General features: G+C 45.9%; 1 protein-coding gene and 1 long non-coding RNA gene across 2 annotated transcripts in view; one reads left to right on the top strand and one right to left on the bottom strand.

Annotated features, from left to right (window-relative positions):
- Window positions 1–26,885, top strand: part of LOC141053784 (uncharacterized) — an 82,089-nt gene that overhangs the window by 373 nt on the left and 54,831 nt on the right. The window lies entirely within an intron of this gene.
- The window catches only part of LOC141053746 (histamine H3 receptor-like), a 31,976-nt gene continuing 26,658 nt past the window's right edge, over window positions 21,568–26,885 (bottom strand). Inside the window, exon 2 of the mRNA XM_073550799.1 lies at window positions 21,568–22,365. Within this exon, the coding sequence (XP_073406900.1) occupies window positions 21,568–22,365 (798 nt within the window). The remainder of the gene's footprint in view (window positions 22,366–26,885) is intronic.

Raw genomic sequence — 26,885 nt, 5'->3', positions numbered from 1 at the left:
GTTTTCTGCCAGCACCGCTAGCTTAAGGCCATGTGTGCACGTTCGAGAGAATCAGGCCGATTCTGCAAATCTGGAGTGTGATCTTAATGGGATCCGATTCTCTCAGATGAGGAGAAGGTGGAAAAAGGGTCTCCATCTTCCCGTTTGTGTCAGTCCATGAAAATTCGACTGCACTCGGATGTCATCCGAGTGCAGTGTGATATTTCCTATGCGCTCAGTGACTTGCATGGCCGAGTGTGATCCGAATATCAGATCAAACTTGGGCCTGTCCATATACTACAAACTGACTCGCTGACCAAATACCAATAGAAATCTGATCCAAACTGCTGATGAAAATCTGTAATTTTGTAATTTTTTTTTGCCTACAAGAAGAATCAGTGCCTTCTGCATGAGGCCTAGCACGCTGTCCGTTATTATGAGTGTGAGCCTGTGATCGCCCTCTTAGGCCTGTTTCACACATCCGTTTGTCACCATCAGTCAAAATCCGCCGTATTGGAAAAAAAACGGATCCGCCATTTTTCTTGGCGGATCCGTTTTTTTCCCCATTGATTGCATCATCGGCGGATTTTGACTGATGGTGATCCGTTGCATCCGTTTGTCAGCGGATCCGCCAAGATTTTGGCGTCCGCTGACGTGTCCAGACGGACCCTGCAACGTTTTTTTCGCTGCCCGGATCCGCCATTTGGTATTTGTAAACATATTTAACCCCCAATTCTGTCTGGCTGCTGGATCTCTCTCTCTCTCCGTCCCCCTGTCCCCCGACCTTTCAGCGACATCACCGGTGCTCCCGTGAGATCCCGCCGTGCCCGCGACTTCACCGGTGCTCCCGTGAGATCCCGCCGTGCCCGCGACTTCACCGGTGCTCCCGTGAGATCCCGCCGTGCCCGCGACTTCACCGGTGCTCCCGTGAGATCCCGCCGTGCCCGCGACTTCACCGGTGCTCCCGTGAGATCCCGCCGTGCCCGCGACTTCACCGGTGCTCCCGTGAGATCCCGCCGTGCCCGTGACATCACCGGTGCTCCCGTGAGATCCCGCCGTGCCCGCAACTTCACCGGTGCTCCCGTGAGATCCCGCCGTGCCCGCGACTTCACCGGTGCTCCCGTGAGATCCCGCCGTGCCCGTGACATCACCGGTGCTCCCGTGAGATCCCGCCGTGCCCGCGACATCAGCGATGCTCCTGCGACATCCGGATGACAGTCCCACGTAATCAGCATTCCCGCTACATGCAGATGCCTGCTCCCGGAGCACGCTACAGCGCCGGTATGCTTTTTTTTTTTCCAGGCGCGGTTCCTTTAAATTTTAACCATCGGCGGATCCGTACATCCGCCGATCTGGTGGCACCCGTTCCTGTCAGTCCGCCTGCGGATCCGTTTTCCGCTATTTTGGCGGATTTTGACTGACAAGAAAAACTGAAGCGTGAAACAGGCCTTAGGTGGCGATCTCCACGCTGTGAGGAGGAGTCGGAGGAGGGTTGTGGATCACACCACTGTAACACGAGCTCTCACCTCTACGGTTCAGCCACATCCTGGTTGCTTTGGTGTTGTTACCACTGGCACATTCTTTATGTGCAGCCTCATCAGCGGGTGGTGAGATATGACGTCTGCCGGATTTAATGTCACATCGATCGTTTATGAAGGAACGGTTTATCCAGTGATGAGTGACCACAAGAACTCTGCTGCAGATATTACCCGTCCTGATCGGGCTGCTGGGGGGGATGTGTGCAAGACGTACCTTCCCCATCTGCATCTCTGGGTAATAACGACATGTTTAGGCTTTTCAGTGACTTTTAATCGCTGAATTCAGTGGCTAAAAGAAGTGACCTTATTTTACGTTCATAAGACGTAAGCGCTGCACTTTGCAACTCAAGGCAACGGGAATGCAGAAAAGACGCACAGATGTGTTCCGCCGTTGTTTTTTGCTTAAAAAACATCAATTTTTTAATTATTCAACTGAGGAAAAAGATCAGAAAACTACAGTACAAGAGACGTCTTAGTTCACATTCAGTATTTGGTGAGTTTTTTTACCTCAGTAGTTGTAAGAAAAAGGCAGGAATGGAAAAATCAGAGGAAAAGTATAAGGGTAGGTGCACACAATCAGGAAACGCTGCGCACAGCGTCCATCCTGCAGCCTCCAGATGTTACAGCATAGTGAATGGGATTTCAGTGCCCACCGACACCCGTGACCTACCTGTGGAGGCAGACATACGGTGTGTGTTTCCAGACCGCAGCATGTCCATTTATCTTGGGGAGACGCGAGTCTCCCCAAGATAAATCTCACCCATACAATGTATTGGACGAGGTGAATCCGCACAGTTCAGGGAACAAATGAGGAATCATCTTCATTCAGTGGACGGCAGCGCTTTGGACGCAGTGCACATGTGCCACGTCCACCCGCTGCCAATTCCTGACCGTCTGCACCTGCCATGATAGAAACGTCACAACTTTTGGATTTATCACCCACTCCTGGATTTTGCTTATAAATACTGAGGTAAAAAACTCACCAAATGTTCAACACATGCACTTGGCCTTATAGGAATGAGAAAACTCTCCAAAAAACACCGGCGACCAAAAATGTCAGAAAAAAATTGTAGTAAACGACCCCAAAAAACAAACACAAAAGATGCTTCAGGAAAAAAAACCACCAAGGTTTCCTGAAGCAACTCCTGTTTGAAAAACTGGTCAGGTCATCGTTTGCACATACCCTTAGGTTATGTTCACAAGAAATATTGTGTGGATGAATAATCAACGGGAAATAAATTCCATGTTTTGGCATATTTGTTAAGGAGCTGTCAGACCACCGTATAAATCGGGCCGCAGTGCTCGGACTGGGCGGCTGCTCTCCCGACCTGAGCGTGACAGCTGCATAGACATAGGAGGCTGTTGTAAGGGGAGGCCAGGACTGTAGTTATGGCAAGAGACACTGAAGCATCTGTGTCCCGACCTTCCCTCACAAAAAACTGCAATCCACTGCTCAGCGTACCTCTGTCTCCAGGTTCAGGCCCCCCTAGGCACTCCCCAGGCGGCGACGGCCCTTTTTCCAGGCGACCCCCAGTAATGGAGACATAGTCCAGAATAACTTGAACGTTTTCTTTACTTAGGACTTCACACATTATATCCACAGTTGACACATCATGAGATACACATTCAACTTCACTTGCTTCCTCAGCTCTTCCTACTTTGCTGACGCTTCTGTACAGCACACATCCAGACCGGACTAGACTGCTTCCTAGCTTCTTCCTGGCCTAACCTCGCCATGATGACAATTCCTTCTGCCTGTTTCGCCCCAGACTTAAAATCATCCGCCAGCCGGTTTAGTTGCCTCTGGAAAAGCATCCGGCCTGTCTGTACCATTCCCTGCGAAGCTTCAACTTCCTTCTGTTCCTCACTCCAGCCGACTCCCACCCTAAAGGCGTTCGCCCAGGCTATGAGTCGCCACATCTTGTATCTACTATACTGGCCCACTGCAATGATGTCCAGTGGCCGTGGATAACGTGGGCTGTCGCTGCTTAACCTTACGTGGCTGTCGAGACGCCCTGGGTCTATAACCCATGTGAACACTTCTGGCACCCTGGCCCCGTCTGACTAACTTTCCTTCTGCTCTAACCTTAACTCTCGGCAGCCCCTCCTAAACTTAACCCTATACTACCTACTATCTGTTCTGTATACTAGAGTGCCCACCTCTAGTGTCCAAACAGGAGCACTATGCTTTCCCTATACTGTACATGAAACGTAGTGAACATTATCACAACTATATGCAAATACTTTAGAAGCAACAATACAATACAATGTTAAAGACAACACAATGGTAATATCCAGGGAAGGGGTAGCAGTACCATTTCATACGTATGGTAATACATGTAAACATGTAGCAGTACCATTTAGCAAAGGATAATAAATACAACATTGAACATCTTACTTAACCCCTTTACACTCTCCTTTCCTTAAGTTTGTTCGTCCCTGAGCAAATAATTTTCAAAACTTTAATATTTACAACGCATACTCTGCGCAGGGAGATCATATGAGGTAGTCACATACGCACCGAAGTTTGTGTCCTAAGCGTGGGGCAGCATTCCTGTGAGTAAGCTCCCCCTTTCCTTGAGGGAAGTACAGTCTCTCTTCCGGTGGTCTTCAGCCAAGAAGACAGTTTCCGTTTTTCCAGCAGAATGGGCGCAATAGGTGCAACAAAAAAAAAAAAGAGTCCATGGGCTCCAAATATAATGCCTAGCTCACAGTCTTCCTGGCCAAAACAAACATATGTATAAAATCCACAAGTATTGTTCTCATGACCAGTTTTGGCCATATAACTTCCCCGTCCTTTGAGGGGTGAACATTTGAGTTTTCTCCTCTACACGGAAGGACGCAGAACAGTCCTTCGTCATACTCCATAGATGGTGCAACATGCGCAACACACATTATTTTTTTCTTTTTTTTTGTTATAAATGGACACGATTTCCGTGTCTTCTTCGTTGGTACCCATGCCCTGGTACGGGCCGAAGAGGACATTGCCGCCGCAGAATCCCCAGTCCATCCCGGCACGTAGCAGTACCAATTAGCGAAGGATAATAAATACAACATTGAACATCTTACTTAACCACTTTACACTGTCACGCTCGGGTAAGGAGAACCGCCGGGCAGTCCGTGCACTGTGATCCAATCTCAAGCCTATTTGTATGGCTGTCTGACTGCACCCTTAGTGGTTTTCTTACATTGTTTTTGTAATATGGGCAATTTTCTCTGCATCAGTTGATTTAGTAGTCAAAAGAGTGTTTTTTTCAAGGAAAGCTGTCTCCTGAAATGACACGTTGCCTCTTTTTTTCCACGTGGAGATAAACAACCATATGTGCACCATAACAAGGGCAGGCATACCTGTATGCCAGGTCAGCTGCCCAAAGGCCAATGGGGACAGGGTTGGTTGCACTACAGAAAGTTTCTCTGGTGCTGTGATCGTTCCACTTTCTCCCTGTGTAGAGTCTCCTTTTTCCTACTCAGGATGCTGGGGAAGGACCCTCCAGTGTCTCTCTATGCCCGGTAGATACTTTCGTCTATATATTTCAAGGGAACCTATCGCATGAAAAAACGCTATTAACCTGCAGATATGGGGTTAATCTACAAGTTATTAGCGTTCTGAACCTGTGCAGCACCCATACTTAGAGCCCCGCTGTAACTGCTCCCCCAGCCCTGACTGATACTCGCTCTGTTTTGGGGCCGGCTGTCAGTCACGGAGGGTTAGGCCATGTGCACACGTTGCGGATTCTGCTGCGGATCCGCAGTGTTTCTGGCCCTGCGGGTCCGCAGCAGATTTAGGTGCGTTGTACAGTACCATTGTTTTCAATGGTAATGCCGAAAATGCTGTGCACATGCTGCGGATTTTTCCGCGGGTTACAATCCGCAGCATGTCAACTCTTTCTGCGGATTCCGCCGCGGTTTCACACCTTCACCATTGAGAGGTGTCAAACCGCAGGTATTTTGACCTGCGGATTTACCCGCGGATTTTTCAAAATCTGCGGGGAGAAATCCGCAGCACTTCCAACTACGTGTGCACATAGCCTTAGAGCTGCACTGTATTCTCAGAGCGGTGAATGAACCGGCAGCGCCCCTGTAAGTAAACAGGAACACTGCTGGAGGGAATAAAGTTCATTTTCTCCCCGTGGCATTAGGCTGTGTGCAGACGTCGGGCAGCATTATAACTCTTATTATCATGCAGATTAACCTCATATCTCCAGGTTAATATTGTTTTTTCTGGTCACGGATTCCCTTTGATACACAGTATGCCTATGAGGCTGTAGAGTTATGAGACCCATGGCTAGTCACGGTCATGCCAAAAGAATAGTCCAAAATGCTTTTTTTTTTTTTTTTTTTTTTTTGGGGTGGGGGAGAATATGGGGGTTTCTTTAGAAAAAATCCACATAAAAAAACTCCCCATGAACCCATTAATATGGCACATGCACCAGAATTCTAGCTCAATTTGAGAAAATTCTGACACATTTTCATTAATAAATCTCCCTCCATGTTTCTAGTTTATCATAAACTCAGATGTAACGCTCCCTTTGGTGACTCAGTAGTTATCATAGAATCATAGAATCGTAGAGTTGGAAGGGACCTCCTGGGCCATCTGGTCCAACCCCCTGCTCAAAGCAGGATTCGCTAAATCATCCCAGTCAGATGTCTGTCCAGCCTCTGTTTGAAGACTTCCATTGAAGGAGAACTCACCACTTCTCGTGGCAGCCTGTTCCACTCATTGATCACTCTAACTGTCAAAAAGTTTTTTCTAATATCTAATCTGTGTCTCCTCCCATTCAGTTTCATCCCATTGCTTCTAGTCTTTCCTTGTGCAAATGAGAATAAAGTTGATCCTTCTACAATGTGACAGCCCTTTAGATATTTGTAGACAGCTATTAAGTCTCCTCTCAGTCTTCTCTTTTGCAAACTAAACATTCCCAAATCCTGCAACCTTTCCTCATAAGACAGGGTTTGCAGACCGGTCACTATTCTGGTCGCTCTTTTCTGAACTTGCTCCAGTTTGTTGATGTCTTTTTTAAAATGTGGTGCCCAAAACTGGACACAATATTCCAGATGAGGTCTCATTTATTACTCATTTCCATGTTCTTTGCTGTTGTTTATCATTGCATGTCATGGCATTTAGTATACTGAGACGGAGTGACACATTGTGTTGGCTTTAGCCCATGTAACTCTCTGTGATTGGATCAGTGCCAAGATTAGGGTAACGTGACTTCAGCGCAACAAGTGGGATTTATGTAACTGTTTACTAGTCAGCATTGGGTCATGCTAGACTGGGGAACAGCCTGTGCTAGTTCGCTTCTGTCTCCCGAGTATCTTATATTTATTTCTAATTACTACAACATCATCTACAGGCAACCTTGAGGAACTGCAGATGTGTGTGCATTTGAATGCAGGAAAAAATGTTTTGCAAATAGTTCATCTTTATTTTTATATAGCGCTAACATATTCCGCAGCGCTTTACAGTTTGCACACATTATCATCACTGTCCCTGATGGGGCTCACAATCTAAGAGTTCCAAGATAAAAACCACTGCTGAGCAAAAAGAACATAAAGGCTTGTCTCAGATTTTCCAGAAGACATCTTGATGGGAGAAAACTCTGTGGACTGACGAGACAAAAGTTGAACTTTTTGGAAGCTGTATGTCCCATTACATATGGCATAGAAGTAACATTCTGCCGTGTACCAAAAGATCCTGCAGGAGAATGTCCGGCCTTCAAGCTGAAGTGCACTTGGGTTATGTAGCAAGACACACTAGCAAGATCACCTCTGAATGGCTTAAAAAAAAAGACTTGAGTGGCCTAGTCAAAATCCTTACCTTAATCCGGTTGAGATAATGTGGCATGACTTTAAGGGTGTGTTCACACGCTGTGGATTCTGCTGCGGTTCCGCAGCGGTTTTCGCCGTTGCGAGTCCGCAGCAGTTTTTGCTGCGGTGTACAGTACCATTATTCCCTATGGGAATAAAAAAACGCCGTGCAGATGGTGCAGATTTTTCAGCGTGGTTTTCCTGCGGTTTTGAAACCGCAGAAAGAATTGACATGTCAATTCTTTCTGCGGATTCCGCTGCGGTTTGCCATCTCCTCCATTGTGGAGATGAAAAGCCGCAGGGCAGAACCGCAGGTAAAACCGCAGGTCTTTTGACCTGCAGATTTACCTGCGGATTTTGCAAAATCCACGCGGCCAAATCCGCACCCCAATCCGCAGCGTGTGCACGTACCCTAAGGGTGTGTGCACACGCTGCGGATTCTGCTGCAGATCCGCAGCGGTTATGGCCCTGCGGATCCGCAGCAGTTTCTGATGTGGTGTACAGTACCATAATATCCTATGGGAAATGGAAACCGCAGTGCAGACGGTGCGGATTTTTCAGCACGGATTTGCTGCGGTTTCTAATCCGCAGAAAGAATTGACATGTCAATTCTTTCTGCGGATTCCGCTGCGGTTTACCATCTACTCCATTGTAGAGGTGATAAACCGCAGGGCAAAACCGCAGGCCAATCCGCAGATAAACCGCAGGTCTTTTGACTTGCGGATTTACCTGCGGATTTTGCAAAATCCATGCGGATCAATCCACAGACCAATCCGCAGCGTGTGCACACACCCTAAAAAGGCGGTTCATGCTCGAAAACCATCCAATGTGGCTGAATTTCAACAATTCTGCAGAGATGAGTTGGCCAAAATTAATCAACAACGTTGTAAAAGACTCATTGCCAATTATCGCAAAGGCTTGATTGCAGTTGTTGCTGCTAAAGATGGCCCAACCAGTTATTAGGTTTAGGGGTAATCACTTTCTCACACAGGACTCTGAGCTTGGTGATTGACAGCAGTGGTGATATGCAGCCAGTAGACAGAGACCGTAGCAGTATTGGCGAGGCATCGCTGGAAGTGGGGAGAGTAAGGCTGTGTGCACACGCTGCGGATTCTGCTGCGGATCCGCAGCTGATTTGGCCCTGCGGATCCGCAGCAGTTTCTGCTGCGGTGTACAGTACCATTATTCATCTACTCCCTGTACATTAGGAGTACAACAAATATATACCATATGCATTTGTGTAATTTTTATTCTGGCCGCTGCATTCACACACATCCACCGCCCTGGCATTAACTCTCTACACTCCATCCATATCGGCCCCTCGCTCCTTTCCTCTCCTATGTATAGCACTCACGCTCTTTTCACATTGTTAAATTGCACAGATCCAGTCAGTCCTACCATTCAACATCAGAGACGCTCTCACAAATCACTTAACCATCTGCTCACTCTTTCTATCCTCCTTCTCCTAGTCGCAGGAGACATTGCTCCCAACCCTGGTCCCCCATGTTATAGAAAGTCAAACCCCCCCGACTGCTACACTCAGAAACCCCTCTAATCTTATTAATATTCCCTGCCTGCCATCTGTCTCTCTTAATTGTGCACTTTGGAATTCTCGCTCAGTGTGTAACAAACTCTCCTTCATCCATGACTTCTTCCTTTCTAATTCTCTTAACCTCCTGGCTCTTACTGAAACCTGGATCCAGCAGTCAGACACGACCGCTGCTGCTGCTCTTTCATACGGGGGGGCTACACTTCTCTCATACCCCAAGATCAGGCAATAGAGCAGGTAGAGGTGTTGGTCTGCTCCTATCACCAAAATGTACCTTTCAGGTTATCCCTCAACTACCCTCACTTGTCTTCCCTTCTTTTGAGGTCCATGCCATCAGACTCTACACCCCCTTCTCCATGCGAGTGGCGGTGGTATATCGTCCTCCTGGCCCCTCCCATCAGTTCCTGGATCATTTTGCCACTTGGCTTCCACATTTTCTCTCCTGTGACATCCCTACCCTCATCATGGCAGATTTCAACATCCCCATTGCTCTTCCCCTCTCATCATCTGCTACTCACCTTTTATCTCTAACCTCCTCATTTGGCCTTTCGCAGCTTACTAATTCTCCAACGCATGAAGACGGAAACTCCCTCGACTTGGTCTTCTCTCGGCTTTGTGCAGTGGATGATTTTGCAAACTCCCCTCTCTCGCTCTCTGACCACAATCTTCTTTCATTCTCTATCAAGAACTGCCAGGCTGCTCAGGTCACCCCCACTGTCCAGACTTATAGAAACATACAGGCCATTAACACCCAGAAAGTTATGAAGAACTTACAGTCTTCATTGGCCCCTATCTCCTCCCTCTCATGTTCTGATTCTGCACTGAAGCATTACAATGAAACACTTCAAAGTGCCCTGGATGAATTTGCACCCCCTATAAATAGAACACCACAACGCAGACGGCGACAACCCTGGCACACGGTGCAAACACGTTTCCTGAAGCGGTGCGCCGAACATCTGTGGAGAAAATCCAATCTACACGAAGATTTCATCCATTTTAAGTTTATGCTTAGAACATACAACACCTTCACCTCTCCAAACAAGCCTATTTCAACACCCTCATCACCTCACTGTCCAATAACCCGAAACGTCTCTTTGACACTTTTCATTCTCTACTCAATCCAAGAGTACAGGCCCCAACCATGGAGCTCCGAGCTGACGATCTGGCCAATTACTTCAAAGAAAAAAATTGACCAGATTCGACAGGAAATTATCTCCCAATCACCTCATACCATGCACTGTCCTCCCTCCCCCACTGCATCTAGCTCACTCTCTGATTTTGAACCAGTCACAGAAGAAGTAGTAAGCAGGCTCCTTGCATCTTCTCGCCCAACTACTTGCACCAGTGACCCATTTCCGTCACATCTCCTCCAGTCCCTTTCCCCTGCTGTCACCCCTCACCTAACTAAAATATTTAACCTCTCTCTCTCTTCTGGTATTTTTCCCTCCTCATTTAAGCATGCCATCATACATCCACTACTTAAAAAACCATCCCTCGACCAAAACTGTGCCGCTAACTATAGACCTGTCTCTAATCTTCCCTTCATCTCTAAACTCCTGGAACGCCTGGTCCACTCCCGTCTTATCCGCTATCTCTCAGAAAACTCTGTTCTCGACCCTCTCCAATCCGGTTTCCGCTCTTTACACTCCACTGAAACTGCCCTCACTAAAGTCTCTAATGATCTACTAACAGCTAAATCAAATGGTCATTACTCCATGCTAATTCTCTTGGATCTCTCTGCAGCATTCGACACTGTGGATCATCAGCTCCTCCTCACTATGCTCCGTTCCATTGGCCTCAAGGACACCGTTCTCTCCTGGTTCTCCTCCTATCTCTCCGACCGCTCCTTTACTGTATCTTTTGCCGGTTCCTCCTCCTCTCACCTTCCCCTTACTGTTGGGGTCCCCCAAGGATCGGTTCTAGGCCCCCTCCTCTTCTCCTTGTACACTGCCCCTATTGGTCAAACAATCAGTAGATTTGGTTTCCAGTACCATCTCTATGCTGATGACACCCAATTATACGCTTCTTCTCCTGACCTCACGCCAGCCTTTCTAGAAAACACCGGCGATTGTCTAAATGCTGTGTCTAATATCATGTCCTCACTATATCTGAAACTGAACCTGGTGTTTCCTCCCTCTACTAATGTACCTATACCCGACATTGCTATTTCTGTGTGTGGTTCCACTATTACTCCCCAGCAACAGGCCCGCTGTCTTGGGGTCATACTTGATTCCGAGCTTTCCTTTGCCCCCCACATTCGATCACTGGCTCGCTCTTGTCATCTGCACCTCAAAAACATTTCTAGATTTTGACCTTTTCTTACTTTTGACTCTGCAAAAACTCTTACTGTTTCTCTTATTCATTCTCGTCTCGACTATTGTAACTCTCTTCTAATCGGTCTACCTCTTACCAAACTCCAATCTGTCTTGAATGCTGCAGCCAGGATCATATTCCTCACCAATCGTTACACCGATGCCTCTACCTTGTGCCAGTCATTACACTGGCTACCCATCCACTCCAGAATTCAGTATAAACTTATGACCCTCACCCACAAAGCCCTCCATGGCTCAGCACCACCCTACATCTCCTCCCGTGTTTCAGTATACCACCCAACCCGTGCCCTCCGTTCTGCTGATGACCTGAGGTTAGCATCCTCAATAGTCAGAACCTCCCACTCCCGTCTCCAAGACTTTACACGTGCCGCGCCAATTCTTTGGAATGCACTTCCCAGGTCAATACGAGTAGTCCCCAATTCCCACAATTTTAAGCGTGCCCTGAAAACGCATTTATTCAGACTGGCCTATAGCCTCAACACATTAACCTAATCTATCCCTGTGTGGCACAGCCAAAAGTTTTACCATAACCAGATTTCCCACATCATGTTCCCACATGCTTTATGCATCCATTAGCCCTCTGTGTCTGTACTGTTACACACTTAACATTATGGCTGGCCCATACAATCAGGGCAACTGTTACCACCCACCTTTCATGTCTACCTCTTTCCTCATAGACTGTAAGCTTGCGAGCAGGGCCCTCTTTCCTCTAGGTATGTTATAATCCATGTGATTATTGTTATGCTGTAATGTCTATTGTCTGTACAAATCCCCACTGAAATGTAAAGTGCTGCGGAATATGTCGGCGCTATAAAAATAAAATGTATTATTATTCTCTATGGGAATTAAAAACCGCTGTGCAGACGCTGCGGAATTTTCCGCGCGGATTTTGCTGCGGTTTCAAATCCGCAGAAAGAATTGCATATCAATTCTTTCTGCGGATCCCACAGCGGTTTACCATCTCCTCCATTGTGGAGATGATAAACCACAGGGCAAAACCGCAGGGTAATCCACAGGTAAACCGCAGGTCTTTTGACCTGCGGATTTCGCAAAATCCGTGCGGATGAATCCGCAGCAGATTCCGCAGCGTGTGCACACAGCCTAATATTTGATTTCATTATTTTATCCCAGTGCTAGCCATTACAGTGCAGAAACCTATATCCGGAAAATACTCTGTAAAAAAGTTTACTTAACTCCTGCATCGGCAACTTAGGATTTATGTACCTCCTGCATTTGGCCGCTCTGAGCCCTCTGCCCCTTGCAGCTTCTATGACATAATTTCACATGACAGCTGCAGCAATCAGCGATCACTTTCACTAGTGGGAGACGCGGGACTGCTTTCAAGTGGTGCCAGTGCAAGAAGCATGTATACTTATTTTTTTCATTTATTGTACCGGTCTGGGGGCATTTAGGGGTGGCTTTACACATTAAGTTTATGTGGTGAATGTGTGTGCTTTATTCGAGTTATCATGAAAGCTAAGTGGACCTCATGCACATGCAACGTGTGGAATAAATAAGTTATATTCATTCCATATGCAACATATGAGAGAGGCCCAAGTATCTTTTCACCAGGCCTCAAGTGTGATTCTGAAACAGAATAATCCTCATTCTTTTCCACAATCACACTTTGGGATGAGAGAAAACATATTTGGAACATTATGTTTAAATGGATACTTACCATGAACTTCAGACAGCGTGACGGTGACTTCATTATGTGCCACTCGGTGCACATTGTAGTTTATTACGATATTCTTTACAGCCGACACAGACCAAAAGACTTTGTTTTTGTCTTCATCCAGTAAGTGGAGCAGAGCCCCCCTATCCATGTGTTCGATGCTTGGAGTTTCAGTGTAGACGGCAAAATTAGATTTAAAGGGAGTCTGTCACCCCATTTTAGTCCTATCAGCTGCAGCCACCACCTTCAGGGGCTTAGCTACAGAATTCTGTAATGCTGTAGATAAGCCCCTGATGTAACCTGAAAGATAAGAAAAAAGAGTTAAGGCCCCGCTACACTCAGCGATGTCCCAGCGATCCCACCAAGGATCCAACATGGATGGGATCGCTGGGACATAGTTAGACAGCCCCTCCAGCGATCAGGACCAGCGAGCAAGCTGGTTTCCAAGGTAAACAGCGGGTATCTAGGAGCCACGCGGCTCTTGGATACCCGCTGTTTACATTGGAAACCAGCTTGCAGCGTCGCTGATCGTTGGTCTCTCGCTGTCACATGCAGCGATGCGTGCTGGCCAGCGGGAGACCAACGATCAAAAAATGGCCCAGGACATTGCTGCACGATCAGCGATACCCGGCGGGGGGGTGGTCGCTGATAAATGTCACACACAGCGATATCGCTGTGACATCACAAAATCAGCAATCTCGCTGTGTGTGACGGGGCCTTTAGATTATACTCACCCCGGCGTTCGGTCCGGTCCAATGGGTGTCGCCGTCCCGTCCGGGGCCTCCAATCTTCATACAATGATGTCCTCCTCCTTGCTCCTCCCTCGGCTCCTGTGCACGCGTACTTTATCTGCCCTGTTGAGGGCAGAGCAGAGTACTGCAGTGCACAGGTGCCGGACCTCTCTGACCTTTCCCGGAGCCTGAGCACTACAGTACTTTACTCTGTCCTCAACAGGGCAGATAAAGTGCGCCTGCGCAGGAGCCGAGGAAGAAGCAAGGAGGAGGACATCATCGTATGAAGATGGGAGGCGCCGGACCGCGACACGCACCGCCCCCAACCCTGCCCCCCGGTGAGTATAATCTAGCGTGTTTTTCTTATCTTGCAGGTTTCATCAGGGGCTTATCTACAGCATTACAGAATGCTGTAGATAAGCCCCTGATGGCGGTGGCCACAGCTTATAGGGCTAAAATGGGGTGACAAATTCCCTTTAAAATAAATTGTAAACGGCCTTAATTCAGACTTGCACAGTGCACTGACATGTAGTGGCCATATAACAAGATACAGTCCCAATGCACTGAATGTAACTAAATACCTGTGTTTAGTACCTTTAACCCCTTCAACCCCTTAATGACCACCAATAAGCATTAAAACGGCGGTTGTTATTTCTTATTCCAGATTGCCATTTTAAAACGAAGGTCAGGAATAAGTAAATAGCTCCATGCCAAAGGAGCAGATGCCAAGGGTATCAGCTATACATCATAGCAGACATTGGCCCTGGCCAGTTTTGTTACCAATTACGTGTATCCATAGAGAAGAAAGCGGATAGGCATATACCGTCCCGTGCAACAAAATCCCTTAGGCTATGTGCACACGTTGCGGATTGTAAGAGTTTTTGCCTCATTTTTCCGCTGCAAAAATGCTTACAAAACGCATACCATTAAATTTAATGGCATTCCGCATTGCTTTCCTAATGCTGCGTATTTTTCCGCAGCGGATTCGCATAGCAGAAAAATATGCAGCAAGTTCATGCATAGGCAGCATCAATAGTAAGAAGTTGCTCACACTTGTCAAGCACTATGCTTGACAAGTGTGACCAACCTGTCAATCACTTTTCCAAGCGATGCTTCACATCGTTGGGAAAATGCTAGCTTTCTGCAAGCTAAAAACGCTTGCAAAACGCTAGTGTATTACCCGCGGCAGGGAGTTGCGGAAATGCTGCGGAAATTTCCGCAGCACGTCCGCAACATGTGCACACAGCCTTATTGTGGCATCATAGTACCAACAGCAGGCAAATAAAAGATGGAGCAAATACAGACGATGATCGTTTTGCGCTTACATTGCGCTTCAACAGGTCATACAGTTGTGGCCAAAAGTATTGACACCCCTGCAATTTTGTCAGATAATACTCAGTTTCTTCCTGAAAATGATTGCAAACACAAATTCTTTGGTATTATTATCTTCATTTAATTTGTCTTAAATGAAAAAATACAAAAGAGAATGAAGCAAAAAGCAAAACATTGATCATTTCACACAAAACTCCAAAAATGGGCCAGACAAAAGTATTGGCACCCTCAGCCTAATACTTGGTTGCACAACCTTTAGCCAAAATAACTGCGACCAACCGCTTCCGGTAACCATCAATGAGTTTCTTACAATGCTCTGCTGGAATTTTAGACCATTCTTCTTTGGCAAACTGCTCCAGGTCCCTGATATTAGAAGGGTGCCTTCTCCAAACTGCCATTTTTAGATCTCTCCACAGGTGTTCTATGGGATTCAGGTCTGGACTCATTGCTGGTCACCTTAGAAGTCTCCAGTGCTTTCTCTCAAACCATTTTCTAGTGCTTTTTGAAGTGTGTTTTGGGTCATTGTCCAGCTGGAAGACCCATGACCTCTGAGGGAGACCCAGCTTTCTCACACTGGGCCCTACATAATGCTGCAAAATTTGTTGGTAGTCTTCAGACTTCATAATGCCATGCACACGGTCAAGCAGTCCAGTGCCAGAGGCAGCAAAGCAACCCCAAAACATCAGGGAACCTCCGCCATGTTTGACTGTAGGGACCGTGTTTTTTTCTTTCAATGCCTCTTTTTTTCTCCTTTAAACTCTATGTTGATGCCTTTGCCCAAAAAGCTCTACTTTTGTCTCATCTGACCAGAGAACATTCTTCCAAAACGTTTTAGGCTTTTTCAGGTAAGTTTTGGCAATCTCCAGCCTGGCTTTTTTATGTCTCGGGGTAAGAAGTGGGGTCTTCCTGGGTCTCCTACCATACAGTCCCTTTTCATTCAGACGCCGATGGATAGTATGGGTTGACACTGTTGTACCCTCGGACTGCAGGGCAGCTTGAACTTGTTTGGATGTTAGTCGAGGTTCTTTATCCAACATCTGCACAATCTTGCGTTGAAATCTCTTGTCAATTTTTCTTTTCCGTCCACATCTAGGGAGGTTAGCCACAGTGCCATGGGCTTTAAACTTCTTGATGACACTGCGCACGGTAGACACAGGAACATTCAGGTCTTTGGAGATGGACTTGTAGCCTTGAGATTGCTCATGCTTCCTCACTATTTGGTTTCTCAAGTCCTCAGACAGTTCTTTGGTCTTCTTTCTTTTCTCCATGCTCAATGTGGTACACACAAGGACACAGGACAGAGGTTGAGTCAACTTTAATCCATGTCAACTGGCTGCAAGTGTGATTTAGTTATTGCCAACACCTGTTAGGTGCCACAGGTAAGTTACAGGTGCTGTTAATTACACAAATTAGAGAAGCATCACATAATTTTTCGAACAGTGCCAATACTTTTGTCCACCCTCTTTTTTATGTTTGGTGTGGAATTATATCCAATTTGGCTTTAGGACAATTCTTTTTGTGTTTTTTCATTTAAGACAAATTAAATGATAATAATAATACCAAAGAATTTGTGTTTGCAAACATTTTCAGGAAGAAACTGAGTATTATCTGACAGAATTGCAGGGGTGTCAATACTTTTGGCCACAACTGTATGTAGGACAAAGCTCACAACATATTTAAAAGCAACCATTGCCCTTGTCCCACCCACCAAACATCAGGTGAAAACCTCTCATTAATTATGAACAAGTGAAAAGCAAAAAATAAAAAACTGTTAAAAACAAACAAATAATCATAAAAACACAGCCATGTCGATTTTATGATCGAAACGTGATGGACCTTGAGCGCGAGTCCGAATAATCCATCTAGCCTCCTTTCTTAGTAATAGTTTATTTAAGTCACCTCCTTGTGCAGGCATTTTAATGGTTTAAATCCCTGCAAACTGCAAAACTTCAGGATGAAGAGGTCCTGCGTGACCTCAAAATGCGTTGAATTGTAAAACTGTTTAAATAAACGTTTTAACTTCACCAATGCAGCGCATGAGTGATTTCCGTCTTCTCTCTGTATTTATGGTCGTCCTCTTGACAGGTATCTGTGCAGCAGCTGTGTTATGCCCGATATGTGTTGCTATTCAGCAATCTTGCATGGTGAGTGCATTCTCTCCTTCACCTAACACCCCTTTGTCATCGGATAAGACCCTATTGCGTTTTTTCTTTCCCAGTTTCTTCTTTCCGCAATCAGTGATTTGTGTCACCAATCAGTGCTCAGGGGCTGCAGGATGCACACCCGGAGGTGGTGCAAAGGGGGAGGGGGAATAGACAGGGCCAAAAAAAGGCCTTGGAAACAGATAGCATGGATATTTATCATTGATTTGTGTCATTGATCAGCACTCGGCAGCTGCAGGACGCACAAACAAAAAAAAAAACTGCCAAAAATTGATCGATCAAGTACTGATCAGCGATCAAGTACTAATCAGCGCTCGGCGTTAGAAGTGTCACGCTGTGTTGGTCTTCGGTAAGGAAGGGGTTCGTCAAACTGTCCCTGGAACTGAAAGGCTGTGTTCACACGTAGCATTTTTTTGCGTTTTCGCAGCGATTTTAAACGCGCGATTTTGCCGCGAAAACTTAAAAAAACAGCATCCCATGCAATCCTATGGCATTTTGCACATGCTGTGCTAATGCTACGGATTTTTCTGCGGTGGAATTGCATCGCGGAAAAATACGCAGCATGCTCATTCTTTGTGCAGAATCGCGGGAAAATCTGCACCCATAGGAATGCATTGTTCTGCTTACTTTCCGCATGTGGCTGTGCCCACCATGCGAAAAGTAAGAAGAACATTTGCGGATGGTACCCACGGTCTGGGGGAGAGGAGATTCTGATACAGGCTCTGGGTACCATATCCCTGTAAAAAATAGAATTAAAATAAAAAATCATCATATTCTCACCTTCCGGCGTCCCTCACAGCATCACCAGGCCTCAGCTATGCTCCTGGCAGGTCCCGTTCCCAGTGATGCATTGCGCCAATGACCTTTGATGACGTCGCAGTCTCTCGCCACCGTAGCGGTCTCAAGAGACCGCAACGTTATCAAAGATCATTGGCGCAATGCATCACTGGGAACGGGACCTGCCGGGAGCATCGCAATGATCGGGAACGCTGCTCGGGACGTCGGAAGGTGAGAAAAACACGATTTTTGTATTTTTTTTAATTATTTTTAACATTAGAGATCTTTTTACTACTGTTGCTGCTTAGGCAGCCTCAATAGTAAAAAGTTGGTCACACTCGTCAAACACTATGTTTGACGAGTGTGACCAACCTGTCAATCAGTTCTCCAAGCGATGCTACAGATCACTTGGAAAACGCTAGCATTCTGCAAGCTAATTATGCTTGCAAATCGTTAGTTTTTCCGCGGGCAATAGACGGGAATTAAAATGCGTTTTTTCTCGCATATTTCCCGCAGAATGGAATTCCGGAATTCCCGCGGAAATTTCCGCGGCAATTCCGAAACGTGTGCACATAGCCAAACTCTAAGGGTAAGTGCACACATAGTTTTTAGGTTGTGCGGATTTTGATGAAAAATCCGCAGGTTTATCTGCGGATTAGGCTGTGGTTTTGCCCTGCGGTTTTACACCTCATAATGGATAGGTGTGAAACCGCAGCGAAATCCGCACAAAGAATTGACATGCTGCGGATTGTAACCCGCAGCAAAACCGCGAGGAAAAATCCGCAGCATGCGCACTACGTTTTTTTATTTCCATAGGAAATAAAGGTACTGTACAACGCAGCAGAATCTGCTGCGGACCCGCAGGGCCAAATCCGCTGCCGATCCGCAGCAGAATCCGTAGCATAAGGGTGTGTGCACACGCTGCGGATTCTGCTGCGGAATTTTCCATGCGGATTTTGCAAAATCCACAGGTAAATCCGCAGGTCAGAAGACCTGCGGTTTATCTGCGGATTAGCCTGCGGTTTTCCCCTGCGGTTTGACATCTGGACAATGGAGCAGGTGTAAAACCGCTGTGGATTCTGCACAAAGAAGTGACATGCTGTGGTTTTGAAACTGCAGCAAATCTGCTCTGAAAATTCTGCACCGTGTGCACTGCGGTTTTTGTTTTCCATTGATTATAATGGTACTGTACCCTGCAGCAGAAACTGCTGCGGATCCGCAGGACCAAAACCGCTGCGGATCCGCACACACCCTAACTATCCCTGTGCCGGAGTACTCTTGAAGGTAGAAAGACCCGAGTGTATGCTCCTGTTAAACCCTGATCTGTCCCCTCCCCCACCCCATGAGGTCTGGGGCAGCCCCCCTATGTTCCTCTGAGCTGCAGAAGGAAAGCTCTTTTGGGTCACTGGATCAAATTGTTAATCTTCTGGGGCACACCGCCCCCCAACAAGCGGGAATGTTGTGTTTATTGCTTGATGCACTCCACCAACTTATTTAAAGAGCCAGGAACATGGTTTAAAGTGATTGACCACCTTCTATAATACATTTTTTTCTATGAAAGTACTTTTATTTAGCAAACATATGTAAAAAAAAAAAATACAAATATGATATATGCGTCATTGGAATATCTTGTTGAATGAAGTTATGTTATTTATGCTGCTCAATAAACATCCCCAAACCCCCCCAGATACATACATTACTGTTATTTATTAAGCTCCTGCACCAAAAATGAATGAATGAACAAGTACAAATACTAAACAATATTATAATTAACAATAGTTAAAATTAAACATAAAGATAGTAATAATGGAAGATGTGTTTGATCATGAAAGAAAAGACAGACATGGCGGTAATAGAAAATTATGGCTGTTAGAATGCTTTGATGAAAAGAACAAAAAAAAGCACTGTGTTCTGAGAGCTAAATAGGCTGTATCCTTAAGGGGTCAGACTAAGCTTTCTAACCCGCATACTAATTATATGAAAAACCCCTTTTTGTACTCTGCTTTTGTGCTTGTTGGCAACTGGAATTCTGCAGTTGTATGTTGGTATAAACAACTGTCTACTGCCTGTGCATTCACCATACTAAGTACACTGGCTATGAACTCGGCTCACAATTCAGCTTCAACATGTCATGATGACTTTAACTATGACACATCTATCAGATGACCCATTTTACTAAGGCTATATTCACGTGTCCAGAAATCATCAGGTAAAACGGATCCAGCAGCAATCCGTTGACAAAAAAGTTGTGCAAACGCAATTTTTGTCCGTTTTTAATAAAAAACGATTTTAGCTGGACCAATTTTTTTCAACATTCAGGTCTATAGAAAACGGATTCGTTAAATAGCCATCCATTTTTCTTGTTTTTGCATACTGTATCTGTTTCAAATGGAAGAAAATGAATGGTTATTTAGCGAATCTGTTTTCCATAGACTTCAATGTTAAAAAAACGGATCCAGCTGAAATCATTTTTTTACAAATAGCTGAAAAAGTTGTGTCTGCACAACTTTTTTGTCAGCGGATTGCTGCTGGATCCGTTCTAACGGATGACTACTGGACATGTGAACATAGTCTAAGATGCCATCCTAAGACAATGTCATGAGGCCAATAGTCTTTAAATTGCAACCTATGTTGGTCTATTGAGAATGCATGGCTGTGAGCTTGATCTTATGCGCCTGTTTCCAATGGTTGTGGTTTAAACACCTAAGCTAAATAATTAGCAGGGGTGTACAATACTTTGGTTATATTCTTTACTGTTAGGGCAGTGAGAATCTGGAATTCCTGCCTGAGGAGGTGGTGATGGCGAACTCAGTCGAAGGGTTCAAGAGAGGCCTGGATGTCTTCCTGGAGCGTAACGATATTGTATCTTACAGTTATTGTTAGGTTCTTTAGAAGGACGTAGATCTGGGGATTTATTCTGACAGAATTTTATAGGCTGAACTTGATGGACTAATGTCTTTTTTCGGCCTTACTTACTATGTTACTATATAATTTAGACCGTTACAAAAAAAAGCTACTAGGTAATATAGGTGAATATTATCACAAACGTCACATTTTTCCACTTTTTTTTACTCTTTTTTTTCCACACTAGGATCGTAATCTTTGTATATAACATGGAACCAGGGCCGGACTGGCCATCTGGCAACTCTGGCTAATGCCAGAAGGGCCTGCCTGGTCGTGGGCTGCCTTGTCTGCTATGTTGTTAATAAAATCGGTGTTCTCAAGACACCCATACTGTTAAGAGTTGTGAAGGAGCACAAAGTCACTGATTCCGTCACTTACCCCAGCAGGCCACGGGAATCATTAGAAATATTGGTCTTGTAGTAAATCTTGCTTTCCTCCATTAAGGGTAATGTTAGTAATAATATATCCCATCTGGTGCTTGGGGATGGGGACAGCATGGGCCTGTGTGATTTCAAATGCCAGGGCTGAATTTCAGCCCCAGTCCATACCTTCATGGAACTATTAAAGACAGCATCTTTAGCAGTTCCTAAACATTCCCATAGATGTGCATTAGGAAATATACCGTATATATATATATATATATATATATATATATTTTTTTTTTTTTTTTTTTTTTTTTTTTTTTCATGTCCATGATAAAGTGGGGAATCAGAACATGAGTGAGTTCCACTGTATTGTAGCTGAGTGTGTAAAAAGTCAAAAATCATTCTTTGCCTTAGCTATGGTTTTTTAAAGCAGATCAATTGTAGTAAGGTTTTCTTAAATGCGGGGTGACAAAATGGATACAGGAATGGATTAATTGAGGAGTTTAAGAAGAATAGCCAACATGTAATATCATACACAATGGGCGGCACACACAATGTACAAAACCCCTCTGAGATAATTGTTAAAAAGGAATATGGTGCCCAGCAGATACAAAAGGTACTTACAAGAAATGCTAAAGATTTTGCCATTTTCTTATCTTTGGCTAATGCAGAATTTTTTGTTAAATCAAGAGCTCCTCCTCCATTTGCTTCTTCATTTCTTCCATTTTTTGCAGCTGAATGGTGACCTTTAATTTTAAAGATTGAAAACAAATATTGCACATGTGCCTTGTTCTTCTCTGGTCCTCGCTCTTGATTACGTTGTGTTGAAGCTGTTGGACAGCTGGAATGATCTGTACAAGCTACAACGAATACATCATTGTTCCTCTTGTCTCCATATAAATCACTAGTGTTAGGACTATTAGAGTTTTGTACTTTACCCCTCATTCGATTTCTTATATTGAAATAAATTCTAAGGTTGAAAAAGGCTATCACGGATATCGGGATGAAAAAGTCAAAAATAGAAGAATAGAGGGAGTATCGGCCTCCATAGTAAAATTCTGGGTTACATTCACTTTCTGGTATCACACTATAACCCACCACATATTCCCAAAGAACAATTGCTGGGCCAAAATTTAGGAAAGCTATAATCCATACTACAGCCATCTTCATGAAAGTTTGTTTCAGTTTGTGTTGCTGATCCCTATACTTTACCTACAAAAAAAAGTGATCTGAAGTAAGCTGAAGATAGCTTCTAAAAGAAGAAAATAAACCTAATTCGAGACAATGTACAAAGTTTCCATTTACATACTATTTTTCTTTGTTATTGTGAATATATGAATCACTTGGCCTTGCTATGCTAGGAGAATGCATCCATTCATCCATTAAAGGGGTTGTCCGAGACTATATTAATTTTTTACTTTAGGCCAAAGAACTAACAGGCATATATCTCTACTGGCACAGAGCGGTCACTGACCATTCCTGACGGCGATTCTGTAGCTTCCACTGATGTCACTTCGACAGACCAGCAGCTTCTCTTCTGCTCTGCTCTGTTGACAGAGTATGACTGCTGATATCATGCTGATTGAAAGACGGCTCTATGCTGCCTAAATGCGGGAAGCTGGCTTTCAATCAGCATGACTCGGCAGTCACAGAAGAAGAATAGCTGCTCTGTTAACGTGGAACAGCTAAATAAGTGGCAGGTGCGATCAGTGACCACTCTTAGCTTGCGCCAGATAGAACAGGCAGGTAGTTGCTAACTACACGGTATACCGGTACACACCTGCTGTGCCTATGGACCTTGTTTTAACCTCATAATGGTAGAATAAAGGACTCCATCTTTTACTGCATCTGGGTGAGTGCCGCATCTCTTTTCATATTATACACTATGTTCATGTGTATATATGCTTGTATGTGTATGTATATGCCTGTATGTGTATGTATGCATGGTAAATGTGTATATATACTGCATATATATATATATTGTAAGGTAGCGCTGTTATTCAAGTAGGGGATACTCGCTTAGCCGCCACACAAAACCAGATCCAGCACGGGTTTTCAGTAAAACAATTATAGTCCATATGTTTTTTTCAGCATCATAAACCCACAGCAGTAACATAAAGTTCATCGCATCAGCATAGCGTCCATGACAGAGTTCAGCTCTGTAACCCCTGTGGTCAGACAGGTAAGGCATACACAGGCTCTTCAGCCTCAGTTATCTCACCCAAGTCAGGGTTTCCTCATGACTGCTTCACCTCATCATGCTGCAGACATCCATTCCCTCCAGGGAATCATCAGGCACGTGCAGCCATTCAACACAGCGTTCCTTGCTGTCTGGAAGACAGCCCCCATCTCTCCCAGACGGGGCCTTCCAAAACGGACCAACCAGGTCCCTGCATTCACCCAAGTGACCTACCCTGTCCACCTTATATTGTCCGTAGCCACGCCCACCGGGTCACATTGCTATGACCTCATCACAGGTCCTTGAACCATTCTCACACTCTTTACAATATCGTTCTTAACCACACCCCTGGGTGGATTTGTAGGTAACTAGTTCTGCCTGTCTCCCCAGATACCTGAAGACTTCTCCCGGACGCATTGAAACAGCACCTCAGCAGTATCGCTGCTGATCAACACACATAAGTCTCCATCTCAAGGCCACCCACCTTGAGATACACAACGGTCATTCAGTATTCTGCCATTCATCCTCTCTCCTAGGACATCCACACAGCGCCCCCTAGCGGACACAGTGGTCACTACACCACATACCTCCCCCTTCTGTTCCAATCTGTGGGGTTGAACACACAGCATAACCCCAGGATCTCAAGACCGGGCACTCACTACACCTTGCCCCCCAGGTCGAGAGAACCATCTCCGTCTGTCATACGGCCTCATTCCTATGGTAGGCCTCCCCCGTCCCCAGTGGTCAGAATATCGGCCCTGTTCTTTGGCCCTCCAGTCACAGCCTGTCTGCGTCATCAGACACTGTTTGGTCACCACATTCCTCTCCCTGTTTGTTCCGTTCCCCGACCAGCTCCCCCAGTCAGTACGGTCATAAGTCTTAGTTAAGCCTTCTGTCTGGCCTGAGTCTGACTCATTCAGCGTCTCACAGGAACTACGGTCTCTCAACGTCATCTTGCCAGTCGAACTACCACTTGCTGACATTCTTCGGCCATCTGCCATGTCACTTCTTGAAGGAACCGTTCGGGTCCTTACATCTTGGGTTGAAGGCGGCCACCACCTGGTGTTCCGTACCTCTTTATTGATTCGCCAATGGTCCAGCCTCAACTGCTCAATCTCTTCCAGGTACCCCACTTGATACTCCAATAGCATCCGAAAGTTTCTCAGGCTTTCCACGGAGCCAACCACCATGATGGGAATCCTACCCTCTTCACTGGATATCTGGTTTTCATCATCAGGAGGGATTCTCACCCTCACCACACCGGAGATATTCACAAGGTCTTGCATTACCTTCCTGAATCTTCCAATGAGTCTCCCAATCAGACCTTTAGGAACCGGAGCTACATCTTTACGCAAACCCAGCCGATCCATAGCCTCTCTTGCTAACTCTAGGCGTCGAGCAGCTTTCATATTACTCCGCCTGACCAACTGTTTGGCGTGGAGACATTGCAAATGCATCTCTTTCAGAACAGCTACCTGGTTTGCTGTATCTTCCCTGGCCGATATTTTCACCAACTGCCGAGTCTCAGGTCCCCATTGCACCTTACACGCCTTGACCGCCTCCTTAAAAGCCTCATGCACACCTTCCTCAGTGCAGGCTTCTTGCATGTCTTCTGGTACATCAATCACAGACTTGAAGGTCGTGGTCTTGCTCACTTCCTGGACCGAAGGCTCTGGCTTTACCACGGACACTTCCCTCATTACAGATGAGCCGACCGGATGACCATCTTCTTCAGCCCTTTGCTCACCAACTTCACAAGATTTTATCTCTTCATGACCCTTTGCCACGATTGGTACTGGCAGTTCCGTCTTGTTGTCAATCGGGCCCAACCGCTGTAAGTCTTCGTCCAGTTTCCTCTCCCGCCGAAGATCTCTTACAGTTTCTTTGAGTCCCTTCATCTATTCCCTAAGCAATCCCTCCAGTTACCCATTAACCATGTGAATACTTCAGCCGTCTTATCAACCCGGTCAACGTCAGTCCTGTCACGAGACGCCAGGTCCGTCCGTTGGGCAGACGTACCCCTTTTCCCGGTCACTTCTACCTCTGACCTCTCCACGTTAGGAGCCGTCACCGTCTTAATATCTGTTAGCCCAACAGTAGAAACGTCTCCACCCTCGTACCATAGGTCATCAAACACGACAAAGTCCCGGCCCCCCTCCAAGGTATACACTAAGTCTGGTGGTATACCACAACCTTGGCACTCGCTGCCTCCGGGCCCTTCAAACACTACTCTGTCTAGTGCATAGTTCACAGTGACCCCATGTTTACAGCGAACCTGGGCCATCTTCTCGGTCAGACAGAAAGAGGAGTTCCTAACAGATTCACCTGACTCTTTGAGTCCAACCGTCCCAAGATTCCTCCCCGGTGCAGCATCAAGGTACACACTTGCGGTCCGTCATGCTCCGGAAAGTATAACCCACATTCTGAAAACACTCTACACAAACACTGCTGTTCCTCTTTTGACACACCGGCCTGTTGTGAGCTAATTTTCGGGTTTGCCTCTGGCTTCTGGTGAGGGTTATGGAGCTGGCAGTGCTCACAGAGGAGTAGTGAGTTCTCTATCTGGACTCCCTCTGTTGTTGAAGGGAGGTAATGAAGCTGATCTAAATGGCAGAGACCGGCCACCTGAGGAAGAGGACTGCGATTGGACATCAGGAGTTACTGATTGGATTTAAGGCAGCCGACTCCCTAGTTTCTTGCTGGTGATTTTTCCTGACTGTGGCTCCTGGTTTCCAGTTTGGTTCCTGCCTTCCTAAAGCTAAGTTTTCTCTGCTATTGTTCATATGAGTTTTTGTCTGGTTTACTTAGTTTTTGTGTTCAGCCAGCCCTGGCTGGGACTGGGCTGAATCCCCATTTTGTCTCTGATCAGTTGATCTCTTTTGCTCTATCTTCAGAATATACCTGAGTGCTGATATAGTGATTTGAAGTCTAGCGACTTCAGGGCCTTTTTCTATCAGACGTGTTGGACATTCTTTTTGGCAGGGTTTTTTTGCATGATTGCAGACAGCAGCTTTTCTTTCCTGTCCTTTCTAGTTAGCGAGGGCCCCATCGTTTGCTCAGCCTATCTTTCTACCTGTGTCTGTGTTTTCATCTTGTTTCACCGACAATACATGTTGGGGGCTGTCTATTGCTTTGGGGTCTGCTCTGGGGCAGTTTAGATTTTTGCTTTCTTTCTTTCGGCTTATTTAGTTCTCCGGCCATGACGAGGCGTCTAGGACCACCGTAGGCACGCTCCACGGCTACTGCTAGTTGTTGTGGATAGGATCAGAGGTCTGCAATCTGCTAGTTACCAACCTCCGGTTTTCTGGGCTTAGCTTGCTTTTTGTTTTTTCCTCCTCGGTGACTCATTCATAACACCGGCCCCTTTCAGGACCACCCCGATTTGGGTCACTGCCCCCCTCTGGGACTCCACCCTCTTTTTGGCTACCACCCCGATTTGGGTCACCGCCCCCCTCTGGAACTCCACCCCCTTTTGCGCTACCACCCCGATTTGGGTCACTGCCCCCTTTCAGGATTTCCCCATGTCCTCTCTACAGGTCTCCTTAGGCCACAG

This window comes from Dendrobates tinctorius, unplaced genomic scaffold (genome assembly GCF_039654945.1).
Source record: "Dendrobates tinctorius isolate UK_male_01 unplaced genomic scaffold, ASM3965494v1 ptg000171l, whole genome shotgun sequence".
NCBI classification, from domain to species: Eukaryota; Metazoa; Chordata; class Amphibia; order Anura; family Dendrobatidae; genus Dendrobates; species Dendrobates tinctorius.
The sequence above is the reverse complement of the archived record's forward strand: the minus strand, read 5'-3'. Positions and strand labels throughout refer to the sequence as shown.